The 26,111-nt window shown below is 39.3% G+C and overlaps 2 protein-coding genes and 1 long non-coding RNA gene across 6 annotated transcripts; 2 read left to right on the top strand and 1 right to left on the bottom strand.

The window, feature by feature from the left end:
• The first annotated feature begins 258 nt into the window (after positions 1-258).
• On the top strand, positions 259-4,181 carry LOC133724578 (protein NLP8-like). 3 transcript variants are annotated; one of them, XM_062151337.1, is made up of 2 exons: positions 259-553; positions 876-4,181. In XM_062151337.1, exon 2 carries the CDS (start codon positions 926-928, stop codon positions 3,842-3,844), a length of 2,919 nt encoding a protein of 972 aa, XP_062007321.1. In that variant the 5' UTR covers positions 259-553; positions 876-925; the 3' UTR covers positions 3,845-4,181. The 3 variants fall into 3 exon arrangements, with proteins under 3 accessions (XP_062007321.1, XP_062007319.1, XP_062007320.1); XM_062151335.1 differs by having other exon boundaries at positions 765-4,181; XM_062151336.1 differs by having other exon boundaries at positions 753-4,181.
• A 901-nt stretch (positions 4,182-5,082) lies between these two features.
• LOC133724579 (uncharacterized) lies at positions 5,083-7,161 on the top strand. 2 transcript variants are annotated; one of them, XR_009853778.1, is made up of 5 exons: positions 5,083-5,221; positions 5,305-5,360; positions 5,933-6,138; positions 6,226-6,349; positions 6,431-7,161. It is a non-coding gene; the product is annotated as an uncharacterized LOC133724579 (long non-coding RNA). The 2 variants fall into 2 exon arrangements; XR_009853777.1 differs by having other exon boundaries at positions 5,087-5,360; positions 6,431-7,160.
• Positions 7,162-8,240: 1,079 nt separating this feature from the next.
• LOC133724577 (ras-related protein RABC1-like) lies at positions 8,241-12,964 on the bottom strand. The gene is made up of 6 exons (XM_062151334.1): positions 12,778-12,964; positions 12,590-12,658; positions 11,640-11,705; positions 10,384-10,505; positions 8,937-9,065; positions 8,241-8,670 (listed from the first exon to the last, which is right to left on the bottom strand). The coding sequence occupies exons 1-6, from the start codon at positions 12,929-12,931 to the stop codon at positions 8,566-8,568; spliced, it is 645 nt and encodes a 214-aa protein (XP_062007318.1). The 5' UTR covers positions 12,932-12,964; the 3' UTR covers positions 8,241-8,565.
• Positions 12,965-26,111: the final 13,147 nt, after the last annotated feature.

Here is a 26,111-nt window from a genome sequence, read left to right as displayed (position 1 = left end):
TCTGAAATTTTGAAGTACAGGGACTAAACGTGTGAAATTAGAAGGCCAGGGACTGAACTGTTTTATGGTCAAAAGATCAAGGACTAAACAGTATTTAGTCCTATTAAAAATTAGCAGGATAAAATATGCAAGAGGAGCACTTGGCGGGGAGTCGAACCCTATTCGGAACAAAAAAATATCATACACCTTTGCCATCTGCGCTGTACTATCCGGACGTGTGGTGCTGATTTGTCTTATATATGTTTATTCTTTCAAGACCGCTTCCTCTGTTTCAAGTCGTTGGAATGGACTTGCTGTGCAACACTACTTTTGGGGTTTCCAATGGGGAGCTCTGAAGTTTGATCCTCAATTTCGGTTTAAAGTGTCTTTACTTGCATCAGTTGCACACGTATCCACTTCCAAAATTCACATACAGACACAACCCTTCACTTACTTCTGAGCAAACTGCTTTGAATCTCATGTGCCTTGTCAGCGTTACTCCTAATGGAAACCTCTGGCGTTTTGTGTCAGCAATTTGCGGAGGTCGGCAGAGCCCAGTATAGATCACTTTGAGGTAAAGTTTTCTCTTGACTTTCTGCTCTATTGTCTATTTCTATATATATATGCAAAGCTACAGAATCTGTCCTTTCAAAAAAAAAAAAAAAAAAAAAAAGCTAGAGAATTTGTTGTTTTGGGTTTTGTGGGTGAGTGAGTTTGGCGATTCTTATTGGGTTTTGAATATGGGGTATCGTGGGAAGTGTAATTTTTTGTAGTGGGTAGTGCAGGAATTGAATTGGGTTTGGTCCTGAAATCGGTTGCTGCTTTGATTCTAGAGTTGTTGGTTTTTGTGTTTAGTAAGTGAGAGGCAATTTGACGATGAAGGCTGTTTTGAGCAGCTGTTGTGTGGTGGAGCAACTCTATTAGTAGTTGTTTTGGAAACCCGAATATGGAATACCAGTTTTCGTCTGGAGAGGGGAAGGATCAGGGGTCGTCGTCTTCTGCAGCTGGGTTGGAGGGTTTGGTGCCACTGGATGGTGAAGTGAGGAACTCGATTTCGGAGGATATGTTTAACAACATTGCTGAGTTTATGAATTTCGATTCTTATGCTGGATGGTGCAGCAGCCCGGGAACAATGGAGCAGATTGCGGCGGCGTATCCATCGGTGAGTTATGCTCCTTTGGATGCCTTGAACTTCACACAACAGAACGGTGGAACATTGCCTGTGACTGAAGATGGTGGGACTTTTGATGAGGCGGGGAGTTCTTTTGATTGTGGTGACAAGATAGTGTTTCAGCAAATGGACACCACCCAATACGGGGCGTCAACTGATTCCCACCACGCTCATGATGCAGCTGCTAAACTGAAGAATGGTTCTTTTCAACAGAATAATGTCATGGACATGGCAGACTGTGTGATCCCCAGGCCATGTGGATGGTCACTTAATGAGAAGATGCTAAAGGCATTGTCATTTTTCAAGGAGTCTTCTGGTGGGGGAATTTTGGCACAAGTATGGGTTCCCATGAAGCATGGTGATCGCTCCTTCTTAAGCACTTGCGAACAGCCCTATTTGCTTGACCATGTTCTTGCAGGGTATCGGGAAGTGTCAAGGATGTTTACATTCGCTGCAGAAGAAAAGCAGGGTACTAGCCTGGGGCTTCCTGGCCGTGTATTTGTCTCCAAAGTTCCAGAGTGGACATCAAATGTTAGCTATTACAACAAGGACGAGTACCTGAGGGTGGAACATGCAGCTAATCATCAGGTCCGTGGATCAATTGCTTTACCGGTTTTTGATCTGAACTCTGAGATGTCATGTTGTGGTGTGTTTGAACTTGTCAGTACAAAAGATAAACTCAACTTTGATGCAGAGATGGAGATGGTTTGTGAGGCCCTCCAGGCTGTGAAGTTGAGGACCACTACGCCTCCCCGACTTCATCCCCAGTGCCTCTCAAAGAACCAAAGGGCTGCTTTAACTGAAATTACTGATGTCTTACGAGCTGTGTGTCATGCACATACATTGCCGTTGGCTCTCACCTGGATTCCTTGTTGCTACTCTGAGGGTGATGCAGAGGAAATTAGAAGAGTACGTGTTCGAGGGGGTATTACAAAATCAAATGAAAAATGCATACTATGCATTGAGGAAACAGCTTGTTATATAAATGATAGAGCGATGCAAGGCTTTGTGCATGCATGTGCAGAACATCATCTTGAGGAAGGAAATGGTATTGCTGGGAAAGCACTTCAATCAAATCATCCCTTCTTCGTTCATGATGTGAAGGTGTATGACATATATGACTATCCACTAGTTCATCATGCTCGCAGGTATGGTTTGAACGCTGCTGTTGCAATCAGACTAAGGAGCACCTACACTGGTGATGATGACTATATCTTAGAGTTTTTTCTGCCTGTCAATATGAAGGGCAGTTCTGAACAGCAACTTTTGTTAAACAACCTCTCGGGTACCATGCAGAGAATATGTAAGAGTTTAAGGACAGTGTCAGTTGCAGAATTGTCTGGGGTAGAAGGCTCCAACACTGGGTTTCAAAGGGAGGCAGTCTCGAATGCCCCACCTATCCCCAGGAGAGATTCTCAGACAACGTCATCAGATAGTGAAATGAAGTTAACTGAGAAGATGCCCTCAAATGTTTATAATAGAAGAGATGGTGGAGTCAAAATAGATTTTCCTTCTGAACAGGCACCACTTGGATCAAGAAGGCAGGTGGAGAAAAAGCGTAGTACAGCAGAGAAAAATGTGAGCTTGAGTGTTCTACAGCAATACTTCTCTGGGAGTCTCAAGGATGCTGCAAAAAGCATTGGAGTCTGCCCCACTACACTAAAAAGGATCTGCAGACAACACGGGATCTCAAGATGGCCATCTCGTAAAATAAATAAGGTGAATCGTTCCTTGAAGAAAATACAAACTGTACTTGATTCTGTTCAGGGGGTGGAAGGAGGATTGAAGTATGACCCAACCACTGGAGGGTTTGTGGCAACAGGGTCTACCATCCAAGAGTTTGATGCACAGAAAAATCTTTTCTTCTCTGAGAAGAACTTGCCTGCTCAGAATATTGTTCCAGTTCCCGAATATCCAGTTTCAGTACCTTCAATGTTTTGTAATGATGGTGAGAGTTTGGATATTATGTTGGAAGAGGATGGCTGTTGTATGAATGAACGTATGTTGGTTCCAGCTGCTCATCAGGCTAAGGAAGAGGTAAGTAAACAACACATCCCTGTGGTTGATTGTAGTATGGATTCCAAGCCGATTGCAATTGATTTTGGATCATGCCAGCCTACTGACCATGACATCCTGCCTCATACTTGTCCGGAAAGTGCTTTTGGGGTCTCATATTTGGTAAAAGAAGTCAACAAATGGGATCAAAGCAAGGGGAGTCCAAAATTAGAGAGTTCTGACTGCCATGTTGTGTATCAGAGCTCTTCTTCAAGCATGACGCACTCATCAAATAGTTCTGGTTCAATGATGCATGGTTGTTCGTCGAGTTCTCAGAGCTTTGAGGAGCGAAACTACCCTAAAGTCAAAGCAAGAAATGATGAGAATGGATCGAAAATCATTGTGAAAGCTACTTATAAAGAAGATACAATTAGGTTCAAGTTTGAGCCTTCGGGTGGATGTCTTAAACTGTATGAAGAAGTTGCAAAGAGGTTGAAGTTGCAGGATGGAACTTTCCAGCTCAAGTATCTAGATGATGAACAAGAATGGGTGATGTTAGTCAGTGATGCAGATTTGCAGGAGTGCCTTGAGATATTGGATGACATTGGGACACGTAGTGTTAAGTTTATGGTTCGTGATATACCTTTTGATCTAAGCAGTTCCGGCAGTAGTAATTGTTTTCTGGATGGGGAATCTTAGTATTTTGGAAGATGCTCAACTTTGGAGTACATTTGAGATTTTCCTTTTGTAGTATATGGCTGTAGGCTTCTTTCAACAAAAAAAAAAGGCCTTGTGATTAGTGCTTATAGATAAAGGCATACAAGGCTTATTAGTGATTGATGTCCAGGAAAAAGGGTCTTATAATTAGTGGGGTTCTGTGCTGTCGGAGGTTGCACCCCTCCTAAACTGGCTCTGAATCTCGTCTATATAAGATTTGTGTAACAATCAGTCAGTGTATGAAGTGGCTAAACATTTAAACATGTGTGATAGATGAAGTTATGGAAATTATGATGGGGTAGACGAGTCCTTGCTTTTGTGTGTGTTTTTTTATTTGTTTCAAACAAATTATTTGTATTATCATTGCTCACTTTTCTTCTGCATGGGATGTCAATTTTAGCTTCACATAAAATGTGGAAGAGCTCAAGAATTGGCATTTATATTCTGATTCTGCATATGGGAATATGTATGGACATTCCAGTGACAGCATTAATATTTTCTTAACTCCATCTAAATGTGCCCGTCAGTATCCATTTCTTTTGCAGGTTTGCCTCCAGCATCTTTAGAGATCTCGGATACTGGAAAAAGACCCAGCGGTACTCTTTACTTATGTAAATATATCAAATTGTCACTATTGCTACTAATTTCAAGTCATTTTCACCGTAAACACCCTTTGCATGGATAAACAAAATTATTAAGGTCTTTGAAGCTGCAAAACAGCAGTTATAACTTGTTTTCTTAAATATCTTATTTACTCTTCAAATTCAGGTTTCTGATACTATAAACTGAACTATTCCATTATGAAAGCCTCCGTGGCGGAGTTATAGGATAGCATCTGTACATTGAGGGTAAATTTACACCTTTTGAAATTTCGAAGTTTGTGAATCCACATTAAGCTACTAGCTTTACTATCTCCCATTAGATACCTCCTTTTACCTTTAGTTGATTCTTTTTACCTAGTGAAACCATCCTCACTATTAATTTTTACTTCAAGAGTTTTCTCGGGTAGCCTTTTCTTCGAACTTCACTGAGGGTTCAAAAATCAAAATGGAAGATGATCAGGAGTGGCTTTTGTAGAATGAGGTCCAAAAGGTTGAATGGTTATCCAACATTTTAGGGATATAAAAAGTCATATACTATATTAGTATGGAAGGTTCTGGCAATGATATTTAAATTCGTGTTCTGATTTCAGAAAAATGATGGAATGTTAGGATTCAGGTAAATTATATGAGTATCCACTTAAAACTTGTTTGCCCACGCAGTCGAGGTTTTAGTTCTCATCATTTTCGTATTTATTTGTTTCTTCTGCAGTTAATGACCTCATGCTTTGGATGCATATGATATACCATATCATTAAAAGTAAGTCCAGGTTTCTCAGATACCTTGCCTGGAACTTTCACACAAAATTGTCTAGAATATTCGAGCTTGTTTCGTTAATGTAGGAACTTTGAAGGGAAAGAGTCCATGTTTCAAGTGCTATTGCAAGCAACCAATAAAGGTATTATTGTCATCTTTATATTCCCCCATCTGTTTCCATGAGATAGCAGAAAATCTCATACATATAAGATTTGTGTAACATCTGACATTCCATGAAGCTTCTGTTCATGTTAAATAAGATGTTTTCCTTTATTTGTATTAATGAATGAAATTGTGCAAATTACGATGGGCTATGGCGTATGGGAATCCTTGCCTTTTACTTCTCTATTTCAAGTAAATTCTTTTATCATCATTATCCTTTTTCTTGTGCATTGAATGTCGATTTTAGCTCAAAAAATGGGAGGTATATGAATATATGAGATACCAGTCAATTTCATGGGATGCCTGATGCGTCTAATGAGATATGAATTCAATTTCAATTCAAAATAAGAGCTCAAGAAATGGAATAGTCCGAAATGAAAACAGTAGGTTTTGGCAATGATGTTTGAATATTTTATCACTGCAGCACATTAACTAGTGAATGCTTGTTCACTGGTTGGTTTTAAGTGACGAGCTACTTCACCTAGCACTATTCTAATTCTTATTCTGGTTTTCTTGATTTGAATATAATGTATGTTTTTCTCTTCTTGGAAGGTATTGATTCACTATTCCTGGAGATTAGTGAAGATGTTCTTTTGTTTTCCAGCTTTGAGACACTAGTTGGATATGAAAAGGTGTTCCTCATATTTGTGATGACAACAATGGAAATTCTTTATGTTCTTATCAGAAAGACCCCGGTGCAAAGTTTGGATTCATGCTTCAAATTCAGCACAAAATGAATCATTTATTTCCATCATATAGTATCCTCCTCGACTCTTTAAACTTGTTTACCCACTATATAGAGCTTTAATTCACATCCTTTTCTTACGTAATTGTTTCTTCTGCAGTTTAATGGCTTCATTGATTTGGATGCATATGATATACCATATCATTAAAAGTTAAAGGAGATTGATGATCCTACATATCTATGGTGATTATTTGTATCTTGATTAAGCACTGAGACTTCAAGAGGTTTGAGAGTTAAACTTATATTTCAAATTTTCTATACTCCTTTTTTCAGTCTTTTCATTGATGTTGGACTTGCACGTGCAGATCTAACAGAAAACTGGGAACCGACCTGGACAAGAAGAAGCTGATTTCAGGCAGGCTAAAGTATTTGTACCGTCCCATAGACAACTGGTTCCTCGAAATGGCAAGTTCTACCTATCTCATTGTTTCTTGCTTAAAGAGTTGATATCATGGACCTGGACGTCATGCTAAGAGTTTCATGTTTATTGACTTATTGAGTCATCAATATCTTTCTGCCTATCTCGGTACCATTGATCATGTGATATGTATATAGAAATAGATCAACACCAGGACACTTGGAAAATATGACTGCTTATACATAGCACTTACAACTTTGTTAAGGCAATGTGAATAAACTATTGTCCTTCTGGAGCTCTGCTAAGTTTTGCATGATCTTCAGAAACCTACCAACATGGAGAGGGATTGTTATCTACTCCGAGATGGAAATCAATCCTCCCATGTTGTTGGCATGTCTCTCTCAGTCAATGCGTAAGGTAGGTGTCCCAGGTTTTTGGCCAGGTGATTTCAAGTTGATGATTTAAGCGCTCATGTGACGTCGTACGATATTTTCGAGAGATTCAGTAGCAATCAAATTTTGTTTTATGGTAATTAGCTTGTCAGAAGGTTTGATAATACACAACAAATGAATGCTCCTGCTGCTATAATGAGCTCAATTTTGGTTGTTGTAGTGCTTAACAAAATCTCCAAGGTTGTATTCAATTCAAATTCGATTGATCTGTGCTTGGTTCCTTGCACGACTTGGTAATTGATAGAAAAATTACCCAGGCAACGTGAAATTTGTATTGTTTTCGAAAGCAATATTAGGAAAGGTGGGGAGAGAAACTAACTTCTATACTTTATAACACTAGACGAAACAGGAAAGCTGATCACTAGTTATCTCTTCAATTCCCTTGAAAACCAAGTCCTACATAGGACAAATTGTTACAGCCTGAAACAAATAAGTTACTGCCACATGGCATATATATAACAGAAGGGCTAGAAATATCTGCAACTGATTCTGCTATGTGACATATAGCATTTGAGGCTTGGAGAGTAATGTTATCACCCCCCTCAATGCTGAAATAGTAAGATGTGAGTTTAAATATGATGACATAACTCCCATACCCATTGGCACTGTCCAGAGGATTCGTGCTGCTGTTCAGGATTTCTTGTCCACTCAAGATATTACGGGAATGAGGATCAATTTTGATGGTGCTTGGGATCACACAGCTGGAATTTGGGGCTGTGGATCGTGATTCTAGTGGTGGCTCGTAATTTCAAACGTGGTCTCTGCAGTTTCAGCTCCACTAGTGTAATCTCTTGGAACCCTTGAGGTGCAAGCTTTGGCAAAGCAGCATTATTTGCAGCAGCTTGTTATCGAGACTGTTTGAGGCAGTTATTCAAGGTTGTTTGGGAAATCTAGCCTCTTCTTAAGGAGTTTAGGAGGTTTCGGGCTTGAGCTAAAGCAATGTAGGTGGAGATTGTTCGTAGAACTGCTAAAAGTTAACGCCGCGGTGGATTGACTTGCGGGGCAAGCTAATAGTTTAGCACGTGCATTTTACTGTTGGTTCTTGTTTTTCAAGCATCTTTTAGTCTTCTTCCTGCTTTATACATTGATAATTTCCTGTGAACCCAAGGAGTCTGAGGTATTGTAGCTCAACTGTGCAGAAACGCATTGGTCGAGTAAATCACTTTGAGCTGCAATTATATGGTGCTCATAGATTCATAGACCTCACAAAGGGCCACTATTGTTCTAATTTGAAAGAGTGGCCTAAAAATTGAACACTTCAGATAACGAGGAACTCGCACAATTGAAACAAAAATGAGAAACATAGGTAGCAATCTGAAAAGAGAATGAGTACTTAAAAACCGTATTTTGTACAATGCACGAATAAATCAGCTTGAATGTGTTGTATTACATCAGTAATTCTTCCAGGGCTGGACAGCATATTAAATGTCATTATGTTTGCACATACCAGATCAGTCCCAAAGAAAACTCAACATAAAAGGCATAAATCACATAATTTATATTTTACAAGTAATTTGCAGTCCTTGTAAAACAAAAATACAATGGCAATAATTCGTTGAGAATTCGAAGTAACCATTTACTGCTAGTTAGAGAGATTTGAAATGCCAAAAGTTTGATAAACTTTTCAGCTTCAGCAGCAGCTGCTTGCGGCTGCACTGGACTGTGGTTTCTCCTTAAATATGTTCTTTTTCACCCCTTTAGAACCCTCGGCTAACAGACTAGGAGTATCCAGAATCTGCATAAAAGATCGCAATTATCTTACCGTCAAATTTTGTTAGCAATATAGAATATCAGGCATACAATCTATGGCTACTTAACCTACTATGATGCTTTCAGCAAGTTATACCAATATTGTCTTTGCATTAATATTTCTTCTGTGCAAACGGTAATACCTTATTATTTTATTTTTCATGTCACAATACTTGCTTTCAGTACCCAAGTTACATACAGATTAGTGCAGACGCAGAAAATGAGATTGCAATAGTTACAAGGTTTTCATACCTTTAAAACAAGCTCTTCAAAGCACTGCTGGACGTTAACTCGAGTTTTAGCACTGCATTCAATAAAGAGACATCCAGATTCCCTAGCAAAATTTATTCCCTCTTTTTTGGTTACAACCCTGTCACTCTCCTGAAAAATAAGAATGATCTAAATGAGTATGAAAAGCTCAAAAGGATAGTGACCATCTAGAAGTTGGTGCTTAACACAAATAATAACCTCATAAAATTCGAACTCCCATGTTAAATGTTCAGCAGACATGCATGCCAACTGGCTAATGAGTGGAGGGATAAAAGTACAGAACATAAAGATTGGAAGCAAAAAAAAACAAAAAACAAACAAAAACAAAAAACAAAAAACCAAAAATCCGCATTATTCATTTCAAAATCCTTACCAAATTAAGAGGGTAGAACCTCTAAAACTCTCCTCTAGTATATCAATTGTTGTCCAGATTTGCAGAAATAATAGAGCAAGTGCTACAAGTGTTCCATTTCCCTGGTCACCAGGCAACGAATTTTCACCATTGGATTAGATCCAATGACTGCAACCTCCAAGCCTAAGGTTAAAAATAATATTGCACTAATAACACTTCTGCCCAAAGTGCTCCTCAGTGCCTATAAGCCTGACCGAGCCCACATTCTCTCTCTTTACTCTGCTTCTTCTTTTCACTTCTGATCGAAGAAGTAACAGTTTCTCACTCTTTCAATTTTATTTTATTTTCTTGAAAAATAAATTATTAGAGTGAATGATACAATAAAAAAGGAGTAGTGGTCCACAACAAACAAACAAAAAACAGTAAAAACCAGAAAGCTAGACCAACTACTATTAGTTCGCTGCAGACAAAAACACTAAAAACCAACTATCTCTGCCTCCAGTCAAGGAAAATATCATAAATGCTAGTCTCTGAAATCCAATGGATTCTCATTATGCTAGATTTTGGGTTTTGAACGTGTTCACTGTTTCTGAATCCCCAAAGCAGCTTCAATAAGACAACAGAGCTTCAAAACTGAACATGGGATTTGGGAATTGCTCCAGAAAGCACAATTTTCCAATCTTCCCATATAATTCTAACTATATATGTTTATCCTAGATGCATTGGGACCACCGACAATTACAGTCGCCAAGAAAACAAAAGGATGCAGAGAATATCAAAAGGACTGCAATATTATTTTTGTTTCGGTTTCGAGCTATTACAGCTGTTGGAGCTAATCCACTGGTGACCATATTTTCTTTGGTCACCTGTTTACCACGAGAACAAAACACAGGACACTATGAAGACACTTTTTACAACTAGAAAGCTACTACAAATCTGAGATAAATTCTTGTGGGGGGAGAGAAAGAGAGAGAGAGAGACTGAATCCAAAAGAACCTACATATAAATCAAAGCCCCTCCCCAGGCCCAATACAATCTTGAGCAATAAATGGAAATTTAACTGGAATTTTAAAATACCTTATCGACTTTGTTTCCCACAAGCATCTTGATGCAGTCTTGATTTGTTGAATAGAGTTCTATTTCCTTGGCCCATATATCGCAAAGGTTTGTAAATGTTTCTCGCCTTGTTACATCATAAACTGTTGCAGTTTTAAGATACAAAAATGTAAGATTGAAAACAGATGAATACTATACAGAAAAACCCCTCAATCAGAGGCCTGAGAAGTCCCTACTTTAACATGACAATGTGATACGTAGTTATTTCTCATCAGTAAAAAGGAAAAAGCATGCAAGTTGCACCTAAATAAGGTAAGGCATTCCAAAAGTGAAAACTTATGTCTCAAAGAATCAACAAGACATGTTATGTCCTCCCTCCAGAGCACGATTTACAAGTAACATGGGTTTCAACATTTCCTTGAGGCATGTTATGTCTCAAAGAACCAGCAAGACATGTTATGTCTTCCCTCCAGAGCAAAATTAACAAGTAACATGAGTTTCAAAATTTCCTTAAGGCAACTATTACCTCATGGAACATCAAAAATGTTAATGTGTTACTTACTACCACATTTGAACTTTTGAAGTTATAAGATCAGCCTCCTATCTAGTTAAATTTTATTTATAGGTACATCAAAGTTCACCAAGGGATAAACATGATAAAACACAATATCTTCCAACGGAATGCAATTAATGAGATGAGGGCCAATAGAAACTGCTCCACTAACTACAATTAGAGAGCACCAGTCCACCCCCAAAGTACAAAACATGCACAACCATATGTATAAATTGCTCTGTCTACTGCAATTTTTTGTTTTTCAAACTGGATGACTTATTGATTATTGATCATCAGCCAACAAACTGATTACTTGATTATTGCTCCTGTATGAAATTTCCTGGTCCGTTTTGACTGATTACTTAAAATGTGAGTGTAGTTACACCAAAAAAACCAAACTAGATGCAGGTTGCTCCACATCTATATAACCGAACTCAAATGACTTAATCACAAATTATAGGCAAGTGAATGACCATTTTGTCTTTGAACATTCCATCAAATGCATCACATGGAAGCTAGTACAGTTCATATTCATAATTTTTCCCTTTTTAAGAAAATAATGAAGAATCATTTATAAAGATAACTAAGGAACAAAATCAAGATAAGTGGCATTAGCTTATCTGCTATTAAGGTACAGTTTATGTTCTATTAACAACCTTTCCATATGCCATTATCTGCAATTTTGAGTTCAAGGAATCATAAAGCAGGTGTAGGTAGCACTTACCCATAATTATCCCTTGCGCCCCTCTGTAATATGAACTCGTCAAGGTTCTAAATCTCTCTTGACCAGCTGAATTAATAAAAAATTAAAACATGTTAGAAATGGAAGAGTCCAAGCCCTCCTTTTGACAATGAACATGGTCAAGGAGAGCTAACTAATGACAGAACATTATACAATGTCAACGAGCATAAAAGCTAAAATCCAACAAAGATATATATGTAAGGAAAACTAAGGGCTAATCTTTAGCATGAATGCAGAAGTTTTGCTCACTTATATTCAGTACACACTCAATGCTCAATATCTATACCATTGATATTAAACTTGCAATTATTGACCAGAAGTCGTGCAAGTTGTATAATTCAACCCCAGCTGGGATGGATTTTAGTAGTTATTGGTACCGCAATGGTTGCACTTGGACAGTTACACAACTTGATTTGTAAATTATAATCAATATATCAAGAAGAAACAAACAAAACACTTGCTTCAACCACAGGGAAGGAGAGGAAACTTGAAAGCACGTAATGAAAACTAGGTTCGTTATAGTAAATCCGAGCAACAGAAGAAATTGAATAAGCTGTTGTTGTGCCTGATCAAATTTTCAAGTGAATGCACACAAGAAAACTACCTTAATTATTACAGCAACATAGTTGTTATCACAGCCTGATCAACTATTTAAGTGAAGTTCTTATTGGCACTTCAATCTCTTGATTAAGAAAAGCACGAAATGAGCCCGTAATTCGCAATAAAGTGGAAAATCGAGTGATGATTCACATCTTATAATAACATCTCATATCTATTTCAATTGTTTTCTGCCGTAAATCTTCCAGCATTGCTGAAAAATCTGAAATTCATCGTACAGAAAAACATTCCAAATGATCTAATGATACAAGAACAAGCACCGCATCTATAAAATCCCACACATTTTTAACACGATCAGTAAATGCCGAATTTACCTGTATCCCAAATTGCAAGCTTGAGCTTCTTGCCGCCGACATTAACATACTTGACCTTGAAATCAACACCTACGCGCAGAGAATCAAACCAGAAAGCGAAAATATTACACACAATTTCAAGAAAGACGAAGGAAATTAGAGAGGGAAAAGGTGAATCGGAGAGAGAGAGAGAGAGAGGAAATGCGAACCGATGGTAGGAGAGAGGTCTTCGAAGGAGTCGGAAGTGAAGCTGAGGAGAAGACTGCTCTTGCCGACGCCGGAGTCGCCGATCATCAACAGCTTGAACAAGTAATCGAACTCGCCTTGATTCGAAGCCGATGATGATTCCATTTCACTTTTCATATGATTCTCAAGGCAAATGCCATTTTCCCAAGATCTATCAAAACAAACTCAAGTACCCCAAGGACAAAACCGTAATTTGAACTTTACTTTTTCCCAAGTTTTTTTTTTTTTTTTTGGAAAACGTCAATTGTAGATAAATATTTTTTTTATTTTTTTGAGACAATCATCAATTAAATTCACATATTTTCTAATAAAATAAGAATTAAATGTTTTCTATATCAAAATATTAATTAAAGATATTCTTATAGGGTTAAATTTTCTCCTCATTTGCATGATACAGTCGATCTCGCTTCAAGATCATAAGTGAAGGACATCAATAGCAGATGAAATAATTGTAATTCACATGAAGAATTAGCAAGCAACTAAATTGGTTGAAATATATTGAAAGAGGTAATAAAATATATCTTAGATACATGAATACATCATCATCAACTTGGTTTGTAAAACAACCACTTGGCTCATTCTTTACCGATTTTAATATTGACCATAATTATATGGATCATGAAGATATTGACATTGAATCTTTTAAAATCTTAGAGGCATCAAGTTTTTCAATTAGAAGAACAATAAAGGTAATAAAGTTAAGTTATTCAATCTTCTAACCATATTAATGTATAGAAATTCATCGAAATTAATTAGCAATTAAGTCCGAAATTAATCAAAAAACAAAAAGGAGAAAAAATTGTTGGGGAGAGATGAGAAAGACAAAAGAAAGGGTAGGAAAGGAAACATGGGAAAAAAATTGGCAAATTTTGTTTTACGGGGTGTGTATTAATAAAAGAGGGATGTGTATATATAATTACTCTAAATTTTGAAATGGGTAGATAACATAAAAAATTAAAATATATATAAAAAAAAAGTTGCTTATAAACTTGCATGATAGGCGTTACATATGGTGCAATAGATATTTTGTAAGAAAATTAGATCTCCTTGGCTCTATGAAATATTAGAATTAAGATGATAGTTTAGTACATGGGGTTCTCTATTGAGAACAACTTTTCTCCGAATTGATATAACCTATTTTGAGTTAATAAAGCTAAGATGCACAATTGACCTAGAAAAAAAAAAAACCCATCTAGAGAGAGATGCTCCCCCCCATCTCTCTAGAAACAACCCCAAACCTTCACCGGATCCCAGTTCACAAACCCAACCTTCCCAACCTCAATTTATTCTTCTCCAACCAAATTTACTTGTTTTCAACTCTACTGGCTCATCATCCCTTTTCTAATTTCTAAACAACACCTTTCTCCAAACATTTACCATCAACATTTTGACCTGCTTCCACCCCTATAGATCATTCCTTTTCCCTGTTACTATGACTAATTTCACTGCCCAAATGTTTCTCTACCACAACTCATCAGTTTTTGTGGCATAGAGTATACAATCTTTCTTCTCAAATCAAGTTGTGTCAACTTGTCTTCTCCCAACAGTGGAGATTCTCTATCCTTTTCATGGACATCAAAGTGTTTTTCTCTACCCACGTGGTAGCTTTTGATCTTTGCCTTTTCTCGGCTTTTAGAGCAAGTTTACCCGTAGTCAAGAAATGTCAAGGTTGAAAAGTCAAGGGGTCGACCAGTCAAGAAACTGTTCACTGCCACGGGACATGGGTTTCCACCCGTTCCGTTTCTTGACCAATCAGATTTACTGTTCATTTTTTTTTTTTTTTTTTTGGAAAATTGAAATAGATTTGATGTAAATAGATGGTAATAATGGAGATTTATGGATAATTAATGTCAAATACAACTTTTATTTAATAAGAGGAATTTTCAAATACAACTTTTATTTCATAAAATTTATGCTTACATAAATGAAGAACTAGGAATAAGTACAATACAATTACACAAAATGCATAATCACCTAATTATTCAAATCATGATCCTCATCATCTCTAGGAATCCAATTTGTGTTTGAAGGGTCATCATTAGGGTTAGGGTTGGTGGAATCACCCGTAGAGAAAAGTGAAAATTGTGGTTGTGTAGGATATCCCCCGGGGTAAGGTGGTTGCGGATAGTATCCACTGGGGTAAGGGGGTTGTGGGAATCCACCGGTGAAGGGAGGTGGTGGGAAGACACCGGTGAAGGGAGGTTGTGGGAATCCATCGGGGCAATGTGGTTGTGGGTATGCACCGGGGTAAGGATGTTGTGGGTATGCACCACCAAAATTTGGTTGTGGGAATGCACCACCAAAATTGGGTTGCGGATAGTATCCACCCATAGAAGGTGGCGGTTGCTCGCCAAGATCTTCTTTCTCCACTATCTTCTTTTGCTTTCTTGACCAATAACGCTTTTTATTTGGCGTCATTTGACTTGTATCAATCTCAATAATACGCTCTTCCCTCTCTTTAATTCGCTCTTCCCTCTCTTGTAATAGGAATGCCTCTTTTCGCATATCCATTTGCAATTGGATACATTCTCGTTGATTTTCCTCTTGGAGACTTCGAGCGAATTCCTCATCGAGTTTTTTCTTGCCTGCGGTTGCCTCTATTTGGTTATTCGCTATACTGTCGAGTGTGCTTGACAAATGACTTTGATCTTTCGCTGCCTTCTTTCCTTTCCGAATTGCTTCTTTCGTAGCCTTCCTTCCTTGAGGCCTCACATTAGGATCTGCTGTTTCACCTGCAATTACCTCATCTACATCCATGTCCAAGTTGATGGGGGAATTTTCAGCAATTGGTTGTCTATGCGTATGTTGACTTCCTTCATTTGATGTTCCTCCGGATGTATGGCTAGGGATGTCTTTAAATTGTGCGAAGCCCTCCACAACAGCGTAACTATCAAAACTCTGAAACATGTGTCTTTTGGTCCTCCCTTTTCTCTTCATCCCGACATGCCACAATTTCTGTGCTTCATCTTGCTATGTAATTAAAAAAAAATTTAATAAATGCAATTAGTACAAATATAAACCCTATTATGAAGGGTCATCTATTATAAATGTCATAATTTTAATAAGAAAGTATCTCACCGTTTTACAATAAAAATCAATAAGTACAAGTATAAACATCGTTGTAATTACATCATGATTTATCAACTAATTATCTTACTCAATTGTAAGCCCGTTTTTGGGTGCTGTAATTGCAGTTTAATGAATGATATTTCACCTGATCAAAAAAAATAACTAATTATCTTAATTGTAACGAAAAGCAATTACTACAATTAAAACGATATTATAATTACTACATTATTTATCATGTAATATTTTACTATAATGTATCCACAAATTAAATGATTTATCAACAAATACATATCTCATCAACCGCATTCGAACCGCTCTTGTACCAATTTTTCGCTTGCCTTAATGCACAATGCCACTCATAGAGTTCAACCTTCAAAATTTTCCACCTTCCCTGCAAAAATTGGGCTGATCGGCTCTTGGGCCAATTTGCGTCAAAGTGTCGCTTCACGCGCCTCCATAAGTCGTTTTTTTTTTTTCTGATTTGTGCCCACAGCCGGACATTGGCTTACAGCTTTCCAAGACTTGCACAATTGAACATCTTCCTCATCCGTCCATCTCCTTTTGTCTTGGGTATTATCATCTTCACTTTGACCTCCCTCTTGTCCGGCCACTGGACATGTGTTTCCCCTTTGTTCGGCCATATTGGATATAAATAAATTTGGAAGATGAGAGCTATATGAAGAGGAGGAAGGTGTAACTATGAAATATAATTTTTTGGGTGTGAGATGTTAGAAAAAATTGTAGGTATTTATAGAGAAATTTTTTGTATGATTTTTATAATTTTTTTCCTTCCCGTTTCTTACCGTTAGCTATATTAGACTCATATTAATTCCCTAGTCGTCAGATCTGCACCACACTATTCAATCCACTGTCCAGATGTGTTGACCGTTGGGTTCAAATTCCCAAACCAGCCAACGGTTGTGAGCCACGTGTGCCCACAATGCGGCTTTAATTGTCGCTACGCGACAAAACATGGCTGCAACATGCGCCATCATCTTTTCGGCGCTAGAAGACGAGAATCTCGCCAGCACGCGCGCCTGCAGAGCGTCCATGATCCCACGGAAGCCTGATGACGTCAGCCACGATAGCTTAGGGCGTAGCTGGCAGCCGGCCAAGCTTGGGCAAGAAAAATGTCATGGGCTTGCCCATTTTTTTGGACTTGGTCAGGGAAAGCCAAACCTTGGCTAGCTATATTTGGGCCGGTGGATGCTTCTTTTTCTCCTTGCCCGGTCAACATATAAGCAATCCCACCTGGCAGCCGGTCAAGAGAGGACCGGTGGACTTGCTCTTAGTCTAGTGACAGAAGACATACAAACCTCCCTAATTGAGTTTTGCTCCCCTTTTCCCAACCATTCACTCTTTGGTCCCCCTTTGTCCTTACAATTAATGGGATCTCACGATCATCTTGCATCCCTCCTGGAGGATTCGCTACACTTGGATGAGTTGAGTGATGCTAAGATTCTTTTAGGAGCCATTATTGCCGACAAACTCCCTAATATTGGAGTTATTAAAAGCTCTCTGAGAACTGCTTGGTCAGGGTTTGGAGGTATTCAAATCTGATATGTCAAAAATAATCTTTTCTCCATCAAAGTCAACCCCGATGGTGCCAAACACATACTTGAAGGTGGCCCATGGCATGTCAAAAAACTCAGTTTCAACGTGGTTCAGTGGCCGGGGAACATGACAATTGACGAGGTTCCTGTCCATATGGTATCATATTGGGTCCAAATTACTGGGATCACACTGGAGAAGATGAACATGAAGAATGCCAGACTCATCGGCTCAGAGATTGGGGAGATTATTGAGATTGACGATCCGGAGAAAGTTGATGCTGCCGTGTGCGGATATGTCAGAGTTAAAGTTTCCATGGATTCCAGGAAACCTCTTCCCACAAGCTTTTGGTTGCCTCAACTGGATTGCACTAGCAGGAGAGTCATGTACATCTATGAGGATCTTCTTGACTTCTGTTATGGATGTGGTAGGTTGGGTCATGTAGAAGATGATTGCAGACACACTAAGTCCCAAAATGAGCAACAACAGCTGGTACGGACCTTGGATGGCTATAAAAGCTCCCAGATTCTCCAAGCCAAACCTATTCAACCGACCTGCACGAGTTCATCGGAAAAAACCTCCAACCCTAAGGGTGGATCGCCAGAATTAGGGTATTCCTTACAGGACAAGAGAATCAGTCCAAATCTCTTCTTCCCAGAGGCATCGTGGAACTTCGATGTTGGTGGGGTCACGGTCCACCTCGACTAATGAGTTGATTGACGTCGACCATGCAATCACCGTTTCAAATTTGAAATCACATGTCGGCAACCCCAGCTCTTCCACTACAAAATCTCTATCCTATGCCAGATCATCCGACCCACCTATTAGGCCTAATGACTCCCCAAGCCCACATGATTATCGACTGTCAGTCAATACAGCTACCCATATGCAGTAGACCTATAAATCCACTCTCTTCACCCATGAAAGGCCCAACCAATAGCTCCCGAGCGATTGTCTAGCCCCAACCCACTCTCTTTCTGAGGTCTCAAATGTCTCGATTGCGAAACCCTACCATCACACACAAGCTAACCTTGTTCTCTCAGGAAAACCTGCCTCATTCTTGCCATAAATTGCCCATCCTTGCTACCCAACGGTCTCAACCTGCTTAGTTCCATCTCTACCTAAACCAACAGATAAGGGAAAGGAATTCTTGTGCATCACTTCTCCCACATTTACACAAAAGCAATTCAGGCATATTGCTCCATCCCCTTTCCGCATCCCAAACAACCCACCGCTACTACAAACTGACAACTCCCACACCACAAATGACCAAATATTCCCAACCTTCCCAGATCCAGACCCAAACCTAACCATCCCTCCTCAAAGGAAGAGACTTGCATCTCAAACTGATATGGCAGCTACCTCGCTTCGACACACCAAATCCAAGTTGATTCCTAATTCTGATTTGCCTGATAACATGGGTTTTGATGTAATATCAGTGGTTTCCTCCCCTTCTAGTGGCAGAGGTGGGGGACGAAATGGTAGAGGTCAAAGGGGTGGTAGACATGGAGGTAGTCGTGGTAGAGGTTAGGCTAACAGTGTTGGAAGGAAATGAAGTAGAAGCAAATAGACCAGATAGGTTGGTATTTTTCCCAGTATTGATCTTAATCTTGGAGAATTCCAAGAAATAAGAGTGGATATTCTGGAAGACTCAGATATTAGACCAAGTGATCAAATTATTGTACTCAATGAGAAAATTGTGAGTGACTCAAGAACAATGGAGGGATAATCCCCACTCCAGGGCTGTGGTGGCTGGCTTGATGCAGCCACAAGGCCTCAATTATAAACCAATTGTTTTAGAATTGTCAAGGTCTGGGGCGTGCCTTGACGGTTCGAAGATTGGGAGAGCTTGTTCGCTCTCACACCCCCTCTATTATTTGTCTATGTGAAACTAAACAGATAAGCTTTAGAGTAAACAAGATAAGAAGACAACTAGGTTTTTCAAAAGGCATATCCATTGATCCAGTTAGACAGGGGAAGAGAGTTGCAAGGGGGTTCACGTTATGGTGGAAGCCTGTGGTTGATGTTGAGTTCCTTCTACAGACAAAAAATTACATTGACACGGTGATCATGGTTAAAGAGAATGGGTACTTCTTCCGAGCTACTTGAATTTATTGGCCTCCTTATAATGAAGAAAAAGCTTGCTTCTGGGAGTCAATAAGAAACTTAACTCCTTGTATTAGCCTGCCTTGGATTTGTGTTGGAGATTTTAATGAGTTACTTGATAATGATGAGAAGGAGGGTGGCATTCCGTGGCATTGGAATCGCCCTCGATATCTAAGAGAATTCATGGATAGCAACTATCTTTTTGATCTTGGGTACTCATACCCTAAATTTACTTGGGAAAATAGGAGGGAGGAGGAAGGCCTTATTCGAGAACAACTTGACCGAGCCCTTAGAAATAATCTTTGGCTGCAGAGCTTGTGACAAATGCTATCATTCATGTTGATGCTAGAATTGGCTCTGATCATTGTCCGATCATTGCAAAGGCAACTCATAATGTTACGTCCCGAACCCAAATTCACCCGTTTACTGGTCATTTGGACGGTAAACGACAACTATTTTCACTTTTACTGTCGTTTCAGCACTTTTAGTGGCCCTAAAAGTTGACTTTTTGTTCGGGTCAGAATTTGAGAAAAGTTTCTTCACGAAAGTTGTAGAGGATGTTAAACCGAGCGCGTGCATATGTGGTTCGTAAAATTCGGAGCTCATATGCGAAAGTTATAGGCGAAAAAGGAAAGTTACTGTTCATGGTAATTAATATATATATGGAAGTTACTGTTGGTAGATTTCCATTTTCGGAAAATCTACCTAGCCCCCGGTAACTCTTTCTTCTTCTCCCCCCCGACCCTTTCCTTCCCTTCGGCCCGTTTTTCTTCCTTCAATTTCTTCCCCCTCCGGCCGACCCACGACGAAGTCCGGGCATCCCCAAGCTCGTCTCCTTCCCCTTGTTGCATATGTGGTGGTGTTTTGCAGAAATTTGGCCGGAGGAGCTCGATTTTGAGCTGGGAAGGTTACTGTAGCAACTTGTGGTTTTTGCCGATTTCGGGCGATTCCGGCCACCTCCGGTCACCATCTTGCCGTCGAAGCTTGGGTTTTCCACGAAGATCATTTCCCCTAAGGCCTTGCATTCCAATTTGCTGTGTGGAGGCCGAATCGACGAAGAACATCTTTGGGTCCGAAGCAATTTTCTGGGCAAACTTCATCAGCTTAATCCGAGCTCTTAAAGGTAAAATTGTGAGATGTTGTAGTTGAATGAATGGTTAGTTTTGTTGAGTAGAAGCTACTGTCCAAATTTGGTGGCCATCGGAGGTGGTGGCCGCCGGCGCGTGGGCCCCACTCGCCGCCACTGTGGGTGGCGCGTGGTGGCGCGTAGGGCTGACATTTAATTCCAATTTTTAGCCCATTAAATCCTATAATTTGAGTAGAGCTTGTTTATGAAGTTTGGTAATTTTTGGAGGAGTTTGGAATTGTTTGTGAATTTTGAAAGTGTGGAGTTTCGGGTTGTTGATTTGTGGGAATCCGACCTTTGGATTTCCCTTATTCCGTCATGGAATACCTTAATCGACGGATTGATATAAATGGTGAAGTTTGGCTTGAAGTCGAAAGGAGTTGGAGTTGCTAGTTTACGTGGGGTTTTCGGGATTCATTATAGAATCGTATTGTTTTATCGAATTGTTGTTTACGGAATACAATTGTGTACAGGACGAGATACTGACTCATCGCTCGACGAGGATCCTTACGCTTGGATACCACGCTAGCCATATACTGTGAGTGGACGTTTGTTTTTGAATATTGATGCATGCATTTATTTCTCTAAAGAAATGCTTTATTTAATTATCATCTTTTATATTTTGAGCATATGATGATTTGCTATTCTTACTGATTTTGGTTTTCGGATTCTGAAGTGATTTCAGATTTGTTTGGGTTTTGAGATTTATGAAATATTATAAAGTGATTTCGGAAATGAATTGGTTTCGGATCTTAATTTGGATTTACGAATTATGATGATTGTCGACGAATCATTTTTCCGAGGTGACTTCCGGATTTAAATATTATATTTCTATTCGTCGATATTGAGATTTCTGGAATATTTTTTTCGAAATGGGATTTCGATGGAATTATATTTCTTGTTATTTATTGACTTTCGATTTTGGCATTGGGAATGCCTTATTGTTAATCTAGTTATTCTTTTAGCGTGTGGGACACGCTGTTGCTTTATACGACTTTTACGAGAATTTCTGGGTACGGTTGGGAATCGTACCCGTGTTTTTTTTTATTCGTGGGACATGGGGAAGCCTTATAGATTTACTGGATTTTAATGGTTTTTTACCCGCCATACCTGGGTCGTCATATTTATTGCTAGCTAGCCTATTAGTACTCCTCCCTGCTTACTATGTGTTTGTGGGTGAGTAAGAGCAGAGCATGGGATGCTCCAGAGTGTGGGACACTCCGACCCGAGCCTGGGAGGCTCCCTTCTCGTATGGTGATAACTTCTTCCCCATACTTTTTCGTGACTTGACTAGCGGGGCTAGTCCGTTATTTTCGTAACCAGCGGGGCTGGTGTGTTTTCACGAGAATTTTGGATTTCGATGTTATTGTAACCAGCGGGGCTGGTGTGTTTTTACGAGAATCTTGGATTGTTGATAAATGTGTTTTTCTTAAATGTTGCATGCATCGGGTTTTTTTTTTAAAAAGGGATAAATGTGGAAAAGCACAAAACCCACTTTTCTTTATAATTATTTATTTATTTATTTTGTCCACTCACGCTAACGTTTTATGTGCTTTTCCCCTGGGCCCTTCGGTTTCAAATGCCCAGTCTGCAGAGTAGCTGGTTCGGCATAGTAGGATTCGGGGCATAGCATCTGCTGCTGTTGTTTTCATATTGTAGGTTAATCGTTGAACCTACTTGTATTATGAATTCTTAATCTTCTTTAGATTGCTCTGATAACCTGTGGGACAATTGTTGTAAAGTTTGGGTGTTGCCCCTGTGTATGTTGAAATGTTCGGTTTTTAGTTGTAAATTGTGGAGTTGTTGGATTTTGGGGAGCAGGGTGGCTCCAGGAGATTATGGATGATTTGTTAGAAGTGTGATTGTAATTCTACAGGTTTTGGGTAGTCCATTTTAGGGGTGACTCTGCCAAATTTTTGGTAGAGTTATTCCTAAGGTGGGCCCCACAGGGCCACCTCGGATTTCAAGGTGAAATTCGGGGCAGGTCCTGTCACATAATATTGTTAAAGCCTCTCGACCATTTAAGTTTGAAGCAATGTGGGTTGAAGAACCTCAGTGTGAGGAGATAGTGAAGAACAGCTGGTGCAATGTGTTTGCTGACAGTTCTGTTAACCCAATTGATCAATTAGTTTTGAACCTAAATTGTTGTCAGGTCTCTCTATCTAATTGGAGAAAATCCCAATTCCCCAACAACAGGAAACTCACTGATCATCTATGTGTGGAATTTGCAAGTTTACAGAGTGTCCCAAAATCTGATTCTATTTTGTTTCAGGAACATAAGATTACCAGCTTAATTAACTTCTTATGGGAGAAGAAGGAATTTTACTGGATGCAGCGATCTCGGCTGAATTGGCTTATGCTCAGAGACAAAAATACGCAATTTTTCCACCTATCCACCATACTTCGCAGACAAGCAAATCGTTTACTAAGTTGAATGTTGGTAATGATGTTTGGATTGAGGGAGATAACTCTATAAGGGGTGAGTTTGAAAGCTATTTTGGTAATCTTTTCTCTTCTTTTGGAAATCGTGATTGGGGAGCAGCCATGGATTGCGTTCCATGCTTGATCACTGATGAGCATATTGCCACCCTCACCAGTCCATTCACTTTGTTGGAAGTTCAAATTGCTGCGAAGCAACTTGGAGCACTAAAGGCTCCAGGACCAGATGGTTTCCCAGGTTTATTTTACCATAAATACTGGAATATTGTATTTGAGAATGTTGTCTCAGCTGCTAACCAATTTTACAGGGCTCCATACTGTGTTTGCTCTCTAAATACAACAAACGTCATCCTTATTCCCAAGGTCAATTGTCCTTTATCAGTGGGACAGTTTCGCCCCATAAGCTTGTGCAACAATTCGTATAAGATCTTGTCGAAGGTCCGTGCTAATCGCCTCAAGTGCTTGCTTCCTGATCTGATCTCAGACCAACAAAATGCTTTTGTTCCTAGGCGGCAGATCCAAGAAAACATTTTGATTGCACATGAAGCTTTCCATTATCTTAGGCTGAATCATTCTGCCAATGATGGTGAACTTGGCCTTAAGCTTGATATGAATATAGAGCATATGATCGTGTTGAATGAGATTTCCTTGAGGAAACATTGTCAAAATTTGGCTTCAACAACAAGTGTGTTTGCCTTGTGATGAATTGTGTGAAAAGTGTGTCCCTAGCTGTTTCAATAAATGGCAAGTGTGGAGATTATTTTAAGCCCACAAGAGGTCTACGCCAAGGAACCCACTGTCTCCTCATTTATTTATGTTAGTTAGTGAAGTCCTCTCTTTGAATGTGTCGGCAGCAGTGACCAGTGGAAGACTTTATTGTATTAAGCTTAGCAGAAATTGCCTAGGATTATCTCACCTCTTTTTGGCTGATGACTTGCTCTTCTTTTTTACAGCAAACATCACAAATTGTAACAATCTCAACTCCATCCTCAAGGAGTATTGTGCTGCATCAGGCCAAGTTATCAATGTTGAGAAGTCATCGCTAATTTTCTCAACAGGTACCCCTTCTCCTTTACAGCTTGATATATGTTAACTATTTGGGATTCAACCCGATATGGAACCAGGTATATACTTGGGTCTCCCAACCATTTGGGGTAAATCAAAAAGAAAATCCTTGGCATACATCAGAGATTGGATTAGAAGAAAGATTGAAGGGTGGAAGAGTGGTTTCCTTTCTCAAGCGTGAAAGGGAGGTCCTCATTAAATCAGTTGCATATGCTGTTCTGACTTATCCAATGTTTTGGTTTCTTCTTCCTAAATCACTTTGTGATACGATTAATTCAGACATTGCCAATTTTTGGTGGGGTGATACCGAAGATAAAAAACAAATTCACTCGCAAGCTTGGAGCAGTTTGTGTAAAAGCAAGAGAGATGGTGGGTTGGCTTTTCGCGATCTAAGAACTTTCAATATCTCGCTACTTGCAAAACAATACTGGAGGATTCTCAAGAACCCACATGCCCTCTGGGTTCGCATTTTCAAGGCTAGATATTTCCCCAACTCCTCTTTTCATGAAGCAAAGCTAACTGGTCGAGCCTCTTGGGCATGGAGTAGCATTTTGTCTGGTAGAATGATTGTTGAGAAGAACATGAGATGGTAGGTTAATGATGGGAATAGTATTGATGTATGGAAAGACGGATGGATCCCAAATTCTAGTGATGGGCTCATTCATCCTACTGACACTAGGAATTGGTTCAGTTCATGAGTTAATTTATGAGGACACAAGGCAATGGAATATTACTCACATTAAGCCTTTTCTAAAGGATTCAGAAGTTTATGCAATTCTTGCTTTGCTTATTAATGGGGATCAAACCAAGGCTGATAGAATCATTTAGCCCCTCACAAAAGATGGTGAGTTTACTGTTCATACTAGCTACTACCAAGCTATGCAACATTCTGGCAGCCCCGCCCTTCTAAGGCATCCTCCTCTCATATCATTTCTCCAAAAATTTGGAATTCCATCTAGAAGTCTAAATTAACCCCAAGGGCTGTGAATTTTTTGTGGAGAGCTACCAGCAATTCCCTTTCGACTATGTATAACCTGCATAAGAGGAAAGTAAGCAAATCTTCTTTGTGTAGTTTATGTGGAGATGAACCAGAAACAACCGAGCATTGCTTACTTCTCTGTCCATGGACTGAGTTAGTTTGGTTTGGAAGCCAGTTGGGATTGGTTGTACAAAAAGAGAAAATTACTACGGTTGGTGAACATTCTTGAGTTGCACCTCAAGTTTCCTGGAAGTACTGAATGGCTACTATCTTATGTGGGTTTTATTTTTTGAGAGATCTGTGTTGTTCTGCAGTTTTTAAGGGTCACAAACTTGCAATTGAAGCTACCATCTTGAAAGCAAACACTTCAGTGGCAGATTTTCTTGAGGCACAGAAGATAAAGAAAAGCATATTCTTTATCTCCTCACTAAAACTAAATCCTCCTTTTTCCCATTGGACTCCTCCTCCTCCCCAAGTTTTGAAGATCAATGTAGACGGTGCTTGGTCTACAAGCTCTGTTCATGCCAGGATTGGTCTGATCATTAGAAATGAAAAAGGTGATTTGGTTGCTGGTGCGAGTATTTTCACTACATCAAATTCTGCAATTGAAACTGAAGGTGTTGTTCTTATACATGGACTAAAATTAGCTATTGATCTAAATATAAACAAGGCTATTTTGGAAAGTGATTGTCAAGAGCTAGTGAATGGGCTGGACAAGAAGATTTGCAGGGGAAATTGGAGAATCTATCCTTTCCTAAATGAGTTTCACAAACTCAAATCCTCCTTTACAAGCTTGGAATGGGTCTGGATAACTAGAGAAGCTAACCGCGCTGCTGATGTCGCGGCCAAGCTAGCTAGAAAGAGGTTGTGCACTCAAGTTTGGACCAATGGTCCTCCAACCTCTATGATCGATATTTTGGTGAATGATGGCTTCCCATGTCCACATAAGTCAATCTGAGATG

Source organism: Rosa rugosa, chromosome 1 (genome assembly GCF_958449725.1).
Source record: "Rosa rugosa chromosome 1, drRosRugo1.1, whole genome shotgun sequence".
Taxonomy (NCBI): domain Eukaryota; kingdom Viridiplantae; phylum Streptophyta; class Magnoliopsida; order Rosales; family Rosaceae; genus Rosa; species Rosa rugosa.
This window is presented reverse-complemented; position numbering and strand designations above follow the sequence as displayed.